At 38.5% G+C, this 14,661-nt stretch overlaps 1 protein-coding gene across 2 annotated transcripts in view; it reads right to left on the reverse strand.

Annotated features, from left to right (window-relative positions):
* MLLT3 (MLLT3 super elongation complex subunit) overlaps positions 1–14,661 on the reverse strand; it is a 229,978-nt gene that overhangs the window by 51,681 nt on the left and 163,636 nt on the right. For both annotated transcript variants that reach the window (XM_073345488.1, XM_073345489.1), the window contains exon 6: positions 10,297–10,899. In XM_073345488.1, the coding sequence (XP_073201589.1) occupies positions 10,297–10,899 (603 nt within the window). The remainder of the gene's footprint in view (positions 1–10,296; positions 10,900–14,661) is intronic.

Consider the following 14,661-nt stretch of genomic DNA (forward strand, 5'->3'; position numbering starts at 1 on the left):
AAGCTCATTGGCTTTTCAATATTTTGTCCGAAAATTAGTCAAAGTTGTAACACAGTCTAACCTGCAGCAACAAATTAAAACTGTGCTTTAAAAATAATCTTCCCCCTGCAGCTCCCACAGCTTATTTCAAATGAATAACAAGTTGAAAATTCCATTGGGACTTCTACTTCATTATTGTTACTTCAAACGCTAAACGTTATCAGCTAAAAGATCTTACCTTGGCTCCAAGCCCTGGCAGAAGGTAGGATTTTTCAGCTAATAAGAGCCTGGAAATTTTACAAGACCATGGGGGTTTTAAAAATATTCTTGCACATTCTTAATGGCCAAATTAATAGATCTTATGCCAGACGTAAAGTGGCATTTTATGGTTAACTTTTAAAGGGTACTAATGGGGGTAAACTTTTAAGACTACTTTAAGATATGCAAGCAGTTAATTTAATACAAAACCATATTCACTACTGTAGATTCATTGTCTGCAATGGACTTCCTGTAAGGCAGTTTACAATTTTTTTTCTAGAGAGAAATGTAATTTAAATAGCTATCAAGTATTCTGCAATTTAATAACTGAAGTTCTTCACTATCCTACTGTCTGGGCTTGCTACCACACACAATGCAGTGCATTAAATACCATTCCTTCACACTTTTATGGATTAACGCACTTCTGCTGAGTTGGCATTTTTGTAGGCTTTAGGATGCCAAAAAAACTAATACTAATAATGTTGTATTAATTGCAGGGATATATACAAAGACACAGAAGGCAAAGAGGATACATAGAATGTGTTGCAAAGTCAGGGGAGCACAACAATCATAGATATCTAACAGCGCTATATGCATTTTCGTTAACATCCAGGGTCAAATTCTGCTCTCACTTTTACTGGCATAAGTGAGGTAAATTCCATTCAAGTCAATGGAGCTGGGATTTAAACAAAAGTTGAATTAAGAATGTCAACTGGCACTCCTAAGCATGTGCTTATTTTTCTGATCTTTGTTTCTATAATTCCTCTGTAATAGTTTTCTTTAAAGCCAGATGCTAGTTTTCTCTGTTATACCCAAGAAACTGGTGACAAACCAGTAAGAAGTGCCACAGCATCCTCTTCTCCGGTGTTACTCCACTCAGAACAGGCAGCTCTAGCCTGAGGAAACATTTCACATAGATCCAAGACTTCATATTTCTCCATTTCACACAACAGTTAGCAGTTCACGTAAATATTATGAGAATGTCACTATATTTCATGATTCCACAGACAGCGAAAACAAGAAGGTCAAGTACTTTGTTATCGTGCTGCTGCACTATCCCATATAGGAAGCAGGCAGGCAGAATTTTCTTCAGCTCAAACATCCTGTCATTGAATTTTTTCTCAAAGTTGTTGTTAAACAAAAAACAAAGATAAAAGTCGTTGGAGTTTTCAAGTGGACTGTGCTAGTCTCCCTCTGCCTCAATAAAGCTATAAATCTTATATGTCCCTTCTCCTCCCTTCCCTTGATGCCTTGCACTCTTCATACCGAAGCCAGTAAAATAATTCCCTGGCCCACGTGTGGGATTTCCAACTGTCTCAATATACAAGGGCTTCTGGATAGCTTTGTTAGCTCATATAAATGTTACTGGGTCTTTTAAAAGACCTACAGTATAGTGAACAGCAAGTCTGCTGCTAATGCTAATGTTTAACCTATTTAAAACAATGACACATTTGGAAAGTGATACAGCCAACAGAGGAGCTCAGATTAAAATATTTGACTCTTGCCAACAAGTAAGAGTAAGCAAATAGAGAAACGGAACAAAAATATGTCAAATGATGCAGTATACATCACAGCTAACAGAAAAGTCACCACATACACGAACAGTCTATAGGTCATGGGCAGAGAAATAATTAAATATGTCCAGGGTGCTCATCACCAACCAAAGATGTGGCTGGATCGACAGCTTTTTTCCCCCAACTTTAATTTTATCATGGTATTTGACACTCAAAATGGGCGTTGACCACAGAAAATCAGAGTATAGCACTATCTAACTTTCTCAGTCACCTACAAGGCATTGATAAACTGCCTTGGCTGTGTATTCAAAGATGAAGTTTTAAAGACACCCCACAGGCTGAATTAGATGTCGGCAGACATAAGTAATGTGGAGAAAACTCCATCTCTGCCCCTCAAATGGGCAGTAGGCAAAAGAACTAAATGTCACGTACAGTCGCACATCACAAAAGATAAGAGGTAAAATCTCAAGTTTGGATGCCTAAAGCTAGGTACCTAAATGCATAGTCTGATTTTTAGAGATAAAGAACACACACAGCTCTCACGGGTATCATCTATACTACACTCCAATATCAGCGGTGTGTGGGGTATGCATAGCCACATGCGGTAGCGAAAAGCAAGCTGCGTCCACACTGTGGTGCATAGACACTGGTGTCAGTGAAAGGCTCTGGCAGAGGGAACGCAGCAGGGAAAAGCTTCAGCAGCTTCCCACTGCAGGAGCCTTTCCGCACTGCTTCCCCATTGCCAGAGTCTCTTCCTGGAGCAGGGAAAGGCTCCAGCAGCAGGGAGGCAGTGGGACACTGCACCGCTAGCAGCAGCAGTGTGGATGGGAGAAGCTCTGCTTGGTCTGTGGAAAAATTTGTAAGTTACATACCCACAGGCTTCCGGTCTGCCGTTACTGTAGTCGCTTAAGCAATGCCTCATTGTCTACACCACTATTTATACCCATTCTAAGAGGGTATGTACTCTACATGCCACCAAAAGAAGTATGCAATGTAGGCACATCTATTGTCTTATATACTGATATATATATATCCCAGTCCATTGAATAGGGGACATAAGCAGGGAGGAAAAAACAGAGCATGAGCAGAGCACCACTGCTCTCCCGCAATTATCTGCCTGCCAAATCAGCCCCCTGGGGCCATGAACATCCAGACATAACTTACAGCAACATCAGGATGCTCTAAAATAGGATGAGAGACTGGGCTGGTGTCAGGATAGTCAAAATTGATTATTCCATCACTGCTACAAGTCTGAACCAAGAACTTTGCAATTATTGTATGTATTTAATTCCTTTAACCAATTTTAACTCTCACCTTTCTTTCTTTCCCTTTTGATAAATAAAACTTTACATTTTAGATACTAAAGGATTGGCATCAGTGTGATTTTTGGGTAAGATCTGAGTTATATATTGACCTGGGTGTATGGCTGGTCCTTTGGGATCTGAAGAACCTTTTATTTGATGAGGCTGGTTCTAAAGAATCACTCATCTCTAAAGTCTAGTGTTCTGGGGGGTAATACAAGGACTGAATTACCGAAGGAAACTGCTTTTATGACATCTTGTTAGCTAGCATGGTGAGACAGAATTTACTTTAGTTGCTTGTATGGTAAATCTCATGGGAGAATAACCACCAGTTTTGGGTTGTGTTTGCCCTATTTCTCAGCAGTTTGTCCTGAATTTGGCTCTCTCAGTTATGACCCACAAAGGCAAGGTTACACCTTCACAAAATTTCTCAGTTGAATAATTAATATATTGATTACTAATAATTACTGACACTACTTCACACTGTGTGTGAACTGCAATATTTCACTTAAAGCATAAAAAAGCATCTGAAACTAGAATAAATATGTCCTTTGGTAACTAACAGATTATAGCTTTATTCAAAAAGTTATTGTTGTTTTGGTGATCTGACACTTGTATCACTGTCGTTGAATTCTAGAAATTGATCTGTACTCTGATATCTCATTCAAGTTGTAAAAAAAAGCGACTTAAGGAAAAAAACATTTAAGTGACTGTTGAAAATATATACTCAAATCAATGTTTATGAAGAACTGTCTCTTTGTCATAAAACTGTAAATTGTACATCAAACCTAACTACACCACAGAGAGTAAATCAGTTACAGAGGTGAGAAAATATTTGACCAAGAAATTATAGTCTCACCATGCCCATTGGAGAAGTATCTTTCTAGCTTCAGGAAGTTATGGGTTGGTTCATTTCTTGAAACATGGCCAGAACTGAACACAGTGTTCAAGCTGAGGGCATATAATTCATTTACGTACAGTAATAGTATTATAATATTTTCATTACTGCTGTTGTCTATCCCGTTAGTACAACATAACATCTTATTTGATCTTTTTGACCATCACTGTAAATAGAACAAATGCTCTTCATTGAGCTTTTCACAAAGATATCTAGTTCTTTTCCTTAGTAGTCATAATTAGTTTAGAACCCATTAACGTATATGAATCATTCAAATGGTTTCTTCAAGCATAGCCTTCTATTTGCCTACACTGAATTTCATAAGCCATCATGTTGCTCACACACTTGCCTCTGTTCGGCAAACTCCCATTTATTAATATCTCTCCATTTTTAAAATGCTGACAGTTTTGTCTTAGTCTTTGTTTTCTGTTTCTTAGCCAGTTCCTAGTCAATGGTGGAACTTTACCTCTCACCACATGACTACTTAATCTCCTTATTAGCCTGTTGTGAAAGGCTTTTTGAAAACTGAAATAAATTATGTCCATCAGTATTTCTTTACACTCCATATAGTTGACCTGCTGAAAAGAATTCTAATGCATCAGAGACACATAACTTTAATTTACAGGAAAACATGTTTTATTCCTATCATGACATGGTTGTTTAGCATGGGCATTATAAAAATAACCTTAAGATTAGATAGGTATATATCAGACATCTATCTTTAATGGCTCCTTCAGCTAATTTACCTATTATTGAAGTAAGACTCACAGGCTTGTAGTTTCCAGACTCACAAAGCCTTTTACCAGAAAAGTACAACGTTTTTGTAAGGGGTATGGGGTCACTGGTTGGAGTTCTGGGTTGCAATGGTACATGTAACTGGCTGACCTAATACCAGTCCATAAAAACCAACCCCATGGGAAACTTCCTTTGCACTTGTATGGCTGGTGTGAGGTTTTGGACATCCTTCACATCTTATTATTTCTTCCTCTCACAATGAAGGCCAATCTGTTTCATGACAACCTACTACTGCCACTTCTGACTTGAACAGGTGCTCAGAGCAGCCAGCTCTGCTTCTGGAGTTTCCCTTTGAAAGGACACCACTAGCTGCCATGGGCAGTGAACAATAGTAGCCTATAGACCTCTAAGTCTGAATTTCAGTTTTATTTTAATTCAACGTCTGGGTATCCCCCGCGTGTTCTACTGCAATCACTGACGAGTGATAAACAGCACTGCAAATGGTGCTTGCATCTTGGAATCCTACTTTGTATCAAAAGCAAAGGCACCTGTGGATTTTAAGTGGGATGCTGAAGAAAGGCAGATGCAGTAGGATCACAACAGTTAAGTTACAGAACACACATTAAGAATCATTAAGCACCATAAACTCTAAATGCTCATAATAGTGTCAGAAATCCCCAATTCCCATTCTACATAAATTGGGCTATAGAGCTCCCAAAGTAGCACACATTTCCTTGATTTCTGTACCTTTACAATCCCAACTAGTGTTGCAGTAGCCTTCCTTTTTGCCTTAAATTCTTCTCTTAAGGGGAAAAATGGAAAACCGACTGACTGAAGAGTCAAATAATAATGCTACATGCCCGAAGTAAAGGCTTATGCCTGCAGAATTTGAACTTTTGAAATGATTTTAGTTTATCTGTGAAGCTCTAGGTAACTGCTGTCTTAACAATGCTGCATCTTCTCTTAACATGTTAAAATTAATTCACCTCAAGGCTGACAACAAGCATGAGAAATTTCAGCCTTACGGGTAATTTTTTTTCAGAAAGTTATGAAGTCACTGGCAACAAGGATTTAGCATGAAAATGCCATCTCAACCATAGCTGTAACATTGCCAGTGACATGCTATAAAGAGGATTCTGTTCAACTATGTACCTTTCAAGTTTTACAGCCTTTGCACGCACTAGGGGAACAGTCATTAAAACGCCACTTTAGAGATAAAATAAAGACCTTCTCTGCTTGTGACAAGCTTCCATCCCCTGAAAATCAAAAGCTGATGCCTCCACAGGGGGATATGTATTGCCAGTTGCACACAGTTTAAACAGGGCTATGAATAGGGTGGGGGCAGAGGAGGCATTCAACAGGCTAGAAGGAGAGTTAAAATAAAAATTCTACTCAGGTGGTTTGAAGAGTTCCTTTCCACGCTAACCAGCACCTCCACCCCTACACACAGTGCCGATATCCACTGAGATTCCTCTACAACTTTTAGGGAGTATTTTAATTCCCCTCTCCCTGCCTCCACCCATCTCCCCATAGAAGATGCTATCACAGATCAAGTCTGCTATGAGAATTAATTAAAACTCATCTCAGGAGGCAAGTTGCATTTATAAACAGATGAGTGTGCAAGCTAGGCAAAAGTTTTCAGAAAAAAATACCCAGCTTTTTTTTTTTTTTTTTTAAATTACTCTTAGGTCACTTCACCGTTCTAGGTTCAGTTTTCTTCTAAAGAGGAATGATCCTTGAAAATAATTCAGGATAGATTAAGGAACCCTTTTTTTAAAAAATGGTTTCTGCTTGGATTTTGCAATTATCTCTCATTTCTCCTACTCTAAACTAATTAACATTTTATTTCTTCAAATATCTATTAGAAAAAATTATACAAACATAGTAAATAGAATGAGAATTACATAAGAACATAAGAAGGGCCATACTGGGTCAGACCAAAGATCCATCTATCCCAGTATCTTCCGACAGCGGCCAATGCCAGGTGCCCTAGAGGGAATGAACAGAACAGGTAACCATCAAGTGATCCATTCCTTATCACCCATTCCCAGCTTCTGGCTAACAGAGGCTAGGGACACCATCCCTGCCCATCTTGGCTAATATCCGTTGATGGACCTATCCTCCATGAATTTATCCAGTTCTTTTTTGAACCCTGTTATAGTCTTGGCCTTTACAACATCCTCTGGCAAGGAGTTCCACAGGTTGACTATGCATTGTATGAAAAAATACTTCCTTTTGTTTGTTTCAAACCTGCTGCCTATTAATTTCATTTGGTGACCCCTAGTTCTTGTTGGATCACTATACTATACATGTTAGAGGCATACAAAAATCCAGACATGCACATAAGCATTTCAGAAGTGTAAAAACAAAAACAATGTAATGCAAGGGAAAACCGCTAGCACTCAGGGGACACTGGCCTATCTCAAAAACCAAAAGGAACAGTGTTAGAGTAAGGGAGAGCAAAGGGGAAGCTCTTCTTTCTCCTCTCTCTTCTCCTTTCCTCCGTTTACAGAGCTCTTCCCTCTCAGATAGTGAGGTGAAGACAATCCACTACTCAGCCAACCAACCACCCTACAGATAAGCTGCGGGACAACCCGCCTGCCACCACCACTCCTACTGCTGTAGAACAACTACTAGCTGGAAGGATTATTTAGGATCCTCTATACGATGCTAGGGAATGGGTTCAAGAGTGGTGGGTCAAAGGTTGAAGGACGAATGGCTAGGGGTTTGGGTGGTAGCGGGAGAAAGGACTAATGGATTTTGGCCGAGAATGTGGGACTTGGGTCGTATTTTGCCCATGGACGGTAACACAAAGCAGCAGTTGACATAGACAGTTTTTGAGGATGCTCCTTTTTGGAGTTTTGACAGCACATCACTAATCTGGGATCAGAAACATAAATACTTTATAAATGGTGGCCTAACTATTTACGTGCAGAAATATTCCAGCATCATCTCCTCTCACTAGAAAGCACAAAACAAACGGATTGCCTCAGACACTTCAAAATGAGTCAGACTACTAGACCTCTTCGTTATCAGTTCATCTGAGCAGTGCTCTCCTGCCCACTCCCCACCAAGAAAGCATGGACACCAAATCTTCACGAAGATCATATATATTAATCATGCTATCCTGGCCACGAGCATTACCAATGGACTCAAGTGTACAGAGTTACCACAAAACTGCTGTACAGTACTCTCAGACGCTAATAATTACACTTGCCATGCCCTGTCTCTTAGGAAAAGAAAAAAAAAAGATTTATTCCCATTCACCAAATATAAAAACACAGCCAACAACAAAAAATAGCTCATGCTTTGAGCTGTATTGAACAGCTAAAAGTTTGCTATGATTTACTTGTCTTCCTTCCATTTTGGAGTTTCTAGAGATGTTAATGTACAATTCTGGGGATGATATAGGTTATATGATTCCAAACTCTTTGACAAGCGAAAGATACCCAAATGTTCATAAATTATCAGTATATAAACCAACTGGCATATCATTTTAAAACAAAGTAACCGGCGACTAATATATGGCTAACTGTAACCAAAAAACACCCCTTCATTGTGGTGAGCATATAAATCCACTTCACATCTAATACAAATGATTCCATGTAAATAAATCCATGAATTACTGCAGCAGTTCATATTCATCAGCTTTTAAAAAGCGAAAACATAAGTCACTCACAAAGTTGTTTTTTCACTCCCAATCTTTGTCGCTATAGCCACATCTCAGCTGTCTCGCCATTACCTTCTGGATGCCTTCCACTCAACTTCAGCTTTGCTTGGCCAAAATGGAACTTCCCTATCTTTCCTCCAGAGCCCTCTTCTGGGTCACTGTTGACAACAGTGTCATTCTTCCGGTCTCTCAAGACTAAGTTTGGAGTCATCTTTGATTCTCTCTCTCTTTCTCACCCCATATATCTAGGCTGTTTCCAAATCTTACTGCTGCTTCTTCCATAATATCCTTCCTATCCTCCCTGCCCACAGATGAAACTTTTATCTCCTGCTTTGATTACTGTAACCTCCTCCTCAACACTCAGTTCACTCTCTGGTCCATATCAAATGACGCTACTGAAGACAGTCTCTCCAACCACTGCCCTCTTTAAATCCCTCCACTGGCTCTGCTTCTTCCACTATATCAAGTTCAAGTTTCTCTGCCGGACCTTCAAGACCCTTCAGACTCTGTCCCTCTGACCTTATCCACTTGTTTTTGTTACTCACAGCCATTCTCTTCAGCCAAAGACACCAACCGTGACCACCCACTTGTCTGCTCATTCCCACAAACATCTTCATCCTTACTTCAACACCACCCGTTACGTGTGGATTGTTCTCCTTGATATGTGATCTGATCATTCCTCCTTTTAATCCCTTCTCCAGGCCAACTTCAGCTGTGACAACTACAAGAAAGTAGCCAGTGTTAAATGGCAAGACTCAGGGCAGTTGGAAAATACTGCTATTTCTGTAATTAAAAAAAAACTAAAAAAAAAAAAAAGGTTGCAAATATGAATATAGAAATATACCAATATACTGCATATATAAAATGTATATATTTAATTGTCTCCCTCCCTACCCAGTCTTTGTATATTACTTCTGTTGTCACTATGTAAACTCTTTGGGGCAGAGACTTAGTCTCCCTCAGCATCTGTACAGCAGAGAGCACAACCTCCGATTCTGATTGTGGTTTCCGGGTGCTGCTGGAATATAAATATTTACTACCAACAGCTCTCTAGTGGCCCAAGTGCTATAACTCAAGTATCATGCAAGAGTGCAAACAAAAGCTAGCAAGAAGCAATGATTTCTGCACTTTTGGGAGTGGTAGAATGTAAGAAGAGGAGCACTAGTAGTTACCATTCCCTCTACCCCAACCCAGGAATGCCTATTGATACTGAAGTGGCTGTCTCTCTAGTACTGTTATATAACACTATTATATAACTTCTTATAGCAATATCCTTTCAGTGAAAACACAACAATCTTCAGTGGCTCATTATAGAGCTATTTTCCCCATGGAGGAAAAAAAAATTGGTTACAAAAAGCTGTGCTTTAATCAGGACGCGAGTGTTCTCAACATTGTTATTTGTAGAAGGGCATGTGCGTAGATTACTGCACCATACACTTGCCCTCTGAAAACAGCATATGGGCAGCTATTATTCTTTAACATTTCTTTTATTCCCATCTCAGTAACTAATAGAACTAATATTTTATTCATATCTTAGTAACTAATAGAACCAACCACAGAGGGTTTTTTTGCCTCTTAATACAAATCCTCATCACAGAGCATGAAAAAACCCTTAAAACCCAATCTTTCACAAAAGGTGAAATTAGTTTCTTTGGAAGGGGAATAAATTGATAGGGCATTGTTAATTCCAGACATTTCCCATAAAGCAAGTAAACAATCTATAATGTCAACAGATTGATGAGCCAAATGAAAATACAACCAAAACATCTGAACATTCAAATAGTCAATAGTTAACATCTATGATTTTGCACAATTTACAAAAGATCTAAAAGCCCATTTAGAATCCACAGATATAACAAAGTTGCCTGAAAGAAATAAAAACAAGGAAGAAAAATACAGAACACAACCCAAAACATGGAAACAAAAACAAGACACACTTACTTCAGATTTGGAGGACATGTTTTCTTCCATGTCAGAATCATTGGGATCTACAATATCATCAAATGGTGGTAAAGTTGCTTTTTTCTTCTCCAGTGTCTCACTTTCCAGTTTGACCTTCCCCATCTTAAGCTGAGATTTATCCCTTATTTGTTTTTTGTCAGCAGAACAAGTAAGTATCAGGGAGGGAGCACTAGAAAAACTTCGAAATAAAGCCTCCGAACTACTTTTTTTCCTTTTTTTGGCAGTAAGTTCCTCAGAATCTGTAGTGGGGGCCCTTTTTGTAGGGGCCTTCTTTTCTTGCTGCTGTCCACCTGTTATAGTAAGGATGCTATTTTCAGATTTTGGCTCCTTGGACATGGGTTTGGGTTCCTTGAAGGCCATCTTAGGAACAATTTTTTCATCTTTCAGTGGTTTGTTTTCTTTGGGTTTCTTAGAGGATTCTTTGGAAGATTTGTTGTGTTCCCTGGAAGGTTCTTTGAAGGCACTTTTATGTTCTTTTGAGTCTTTAGACGGTTTTTCCTTGTGCTCCTTTGTTAATTTATGGGGCTTTGAAAAACTGTTACTACTGCTGCTGCTGTTTGTGTTTATATTCTTATTGGGGTCCTGCAACAAGGATAAGCACAGAGGAGATTTAAAACAAAGACAAAAAACAGTATGAGCGCAAGATTTAACCTACACACATGGATTACAAACTGTAGAATTTGTTCACTTTAAGAACACATTCATAGGTTAAAACAATTCTTCTATGTTCCCCCTTTTAAAAAATTGGCAATCTTATCTTAAGAAACACATAGCTGATTTATTTTAAAGATGAATACAGTACCTCAGTGGTTGTAAAAGGTGGACCTTTTCAGTGAGTTATAGTGCAATAAGAGCATCTAAGACACTGCAGAACGCTCCTCTAAATTGTTTGGCAGGTAGTTAGGACAATTTTAACTTCTGAACAAAGTTGGGTTTAAGTAGTACAAAGGAGAAGAGCACAAAAAAAAGGAAGTTCAGGACTTTCTAATATGAAATGTCAAGTGTGAAAAGCAAAACAGTTATGACAACAAGGCAGGTAAGCCACCTGTACTTCATAGCACAACTACAACCATGCGAGGGTCAGACGCATGTTGCAACCACAACATTTCAGGCAAGATCTTATGTCCTCCCCAACTTTTTCCACAGTTCATTTCTCATACAGAATGATAAATTCATAGATAATTCCTAAAACCCATCTGGATACCCAATATTTAAATGAAGTTCTCTTTGCTTCAAACTCATGGTGTGGAAAAAGAGCTGTAGAGTAGACTGTGCTAGGGGAGGGAAACCTTTACCTGGTTCCATTTTCTCATACTGCTGTTTACTTTTTCCTGGGTTTTGTTTATGTTGGGTATTTCCTTATGTTTTTAATTCCATCTCTGATAATGGCATTCGCTTTTGAGCAGTTCTAATGTTTAAGTAGTCCTACCAGACAAGCAAATGGCAGATATGGTATACAATGTGATTCTTTGCCCAAATTTGCCATTGGAAAAATCTCAAAGGCCAAACACATGGTGGAGCCACCATCTTTCAAGCGGTGCCAACAGTAAGGGAACCACATTTTGAACCACTAAAAATGCTATTTCTGGGACTTCTTATTACATATGATCTGACCCCATCGTTCCTGGCCTGATTTTCAAAAGGTGCTGACCTCACCAGCCACTCACATAGATAGAGCACTAAGAACCTCTGAAAAATCATTCATTCCAGAGATGTTAACACCAAATGCTTATGGTAGTTATCCCCAGAAACAAGTTTATTTTTACTGAACTAGTAATTCTGAAAGAACAAAACCCAATTTCCAACAAGTAACATATGCTCAAAGTAAGGCTAATTATTTTCCTATAGGTTGATTACATAATAATATCTTAAATATATTTTTATTCAAATATTCCTAAATGTTAAACACATTTTGATGAAGAAATGTATACAATTCAAGTGACTGCATATAGTTCTCAAACTGCCAGAGAATTTCCTTTCTCCATGGCAAAAATAAAAGTCGAAAATGGCATAGAAATTCAAAAGAATTTTAGAACTTCATGGAACCAAGGGAAGTTTTGGGTGTGCAAACAAACAATAAAATCTACAAAATACTGTAATTTGGGGGTCATAAAATTATGATGTAAAATAGTGCATGCACAAATAGGATTCATTTACTCACGACATGAACAACCATTCCAACATACTATAGTACTCTTTTCTTTTGCTTAGAAAGCAACAAGAGAACCCAGATGACAAGCAGTGAATTAAATCAGTAGGATCATCTAGCTCACGAACAGAAGAATTACTGGAACAGCACAATGACCCAAATATTGTACTTGAGTATACTGTCTCAAGCAGTGATCTCCATCAATTTTCTCAGTAAAAGAGGGGAAAACAGAGCACCTTAGCCACTGTTTCGGAGTAGCAGCCGTGTTAGTCTGTATTCGCAAAAAGAAAAGGAGTTTACTTGTGGCACCTTAGAGACTAACCAATTTATTTGAGCATAACCTTTCATGAGCTACAGCTCACTTCATCGGATGCATTACTGAATGCATCCGATGAAATGAGCTGTAGCTCACGAAAGCTTATGCTCAAATAAATTGGTTAGTCTCTAAGGTGCCACAAGTACTCCTTTTCTTCTTAGCCACTGTGCAACACAATAGCATGGTGTGTGTGCATGTAAGGTTTCTCTAACTGTCGTCTGTCTCAAGAAGTTTTCACCCTATAGCATGAGAACTGATCATCCTAATTTTTTTTCCACACGACTGTAACTGCCAGCACTGTTCTTACTAAGCATCTAATTCTTCTTTCAATCTTCCTAAGCAAGTTACTTCAACAATATCCAGCAACAGTGAATTTCATAAATTAATGTATGGCAAAATTTGTAATATGTGGTTATTCAACCTTAGTTGAATTATGCCAACTAAATTTTCTGTGTTTAACCTGTTTAGGGAGCTTGCTCCCTATTTTGATGGTCAGATATTTAAACTTATTGCTATAAAAAATATTTGTAATGCTAATTGTAACGCTGGTAAACCAAGTGCCAGCTCTGGCTAAGGCCATAGGCATTAGCTAAAAACTGACCACCTCATGGATGGAAACGAAACCAGCTCACCTATAGGTTAGTTTTGTTCAAAATAGGTATTAGTCATATAAGAATGTATTTAATGTTTAGACTATCAGATGCCTGTAAATTGCTGCATGCATTCATCTCATTTATAATGTCTATATTCCATGCTATAAAGAAATATGTACATTTTGGTTTGTAGCTTTGAAAATGTTTGTTCTGAACTTGTGAACCCAGCCACGGGAATCATTCCCCCTCCCCCACCATCCATCCAGGAGGACTATCAGAAATTAAATGGGAAATTATAAAAGACAAAAGATTTGTTCATTGCGTCATCCATCCATAGAGAAGTATGTGCAGAGGGCCTTGTCCCATCGGTTTTAATGATAGAAGATGGAAACAAAAATAGCTGACATGAAGATTTTTCATCTCTTTTCTGTTTGAACTCTCACAGGGCTAGAGAGTCTCAACTGAGGCAGAGCCTTGAATAGACAGATTACCACATCTCTGTCACCTTTGGGAATCATAGATAACTCACTTGTGTATATATGCTTGCTTTAATGTGTAAATAAATAATTTTATTTCCCCTAGTAAATAAACTCTAATTAGTTCATTATAGAAATGGCAACAGGTGTTCTCTTTGGTGTGTGATCTCAGATACAAATTAATCTGGGGTAAGTGACTGGTCTGTTAGGACTGGAAACAACCTCAGTATTTGTGATTTTGGTCTAAGCGACCATTTATCACTAAGTCCACTTGGTGGGGTGAAAGATAGTGTGGTTTGTAATATTAGCTTGGTTTGACTCAGGAGTGGAGACCAATGTAGCCAGTGATATCTCAGTAAACAAAATATTTAAAAAAGATCCTTAAAATCTTTTTGAAATTTTGGAAGTCAAGGAGAGCTTGTTAAATAAGACCTATATGTAGAGTCTGGTGCATATTTGCCAATTAGAACAGTATAAGTGTTGTAAAGAAAATTTTGTTGCTGAGAATGGGAACTACCTCAAAGTGAAAGGGAGAGCTGAGGCTTTGGCCTTAATTTGGTTGAATTAGTGTTCACTCAAGCCCCATTCAAGTTGCCAAGCAGATGACGTACCTGCTGCGGAGAACTGGGAAATGTCTGTTTTTTTTCAAAGGAAAGAATGAGACACTCCGTTCCCCTCCCCCCCATAATCACCAGGATGAAGGAAGGAGTTAACGTCTCTCTCTTCTAATGGGAAGAAGCAATAGATTTGAAACCCTAGAAGCATGGAAACTTCAAAGACTATTATATTTGGATATGTCAGATCCTGTGG

Source organism: Lepidochelys kempii, chromosome 5 (genome assembly GCF_965140265.1).
Source record: "Lepidochelys kempii isolate rLepKem1 chromosome 5, rLepKem1.hap2, whole genome shotgun sequence".
NCBI lineage: Eukaryota > Metazoa > Chordata > Testudines > Cheloniidae > Lepidochelys > Lepidochelys kempii.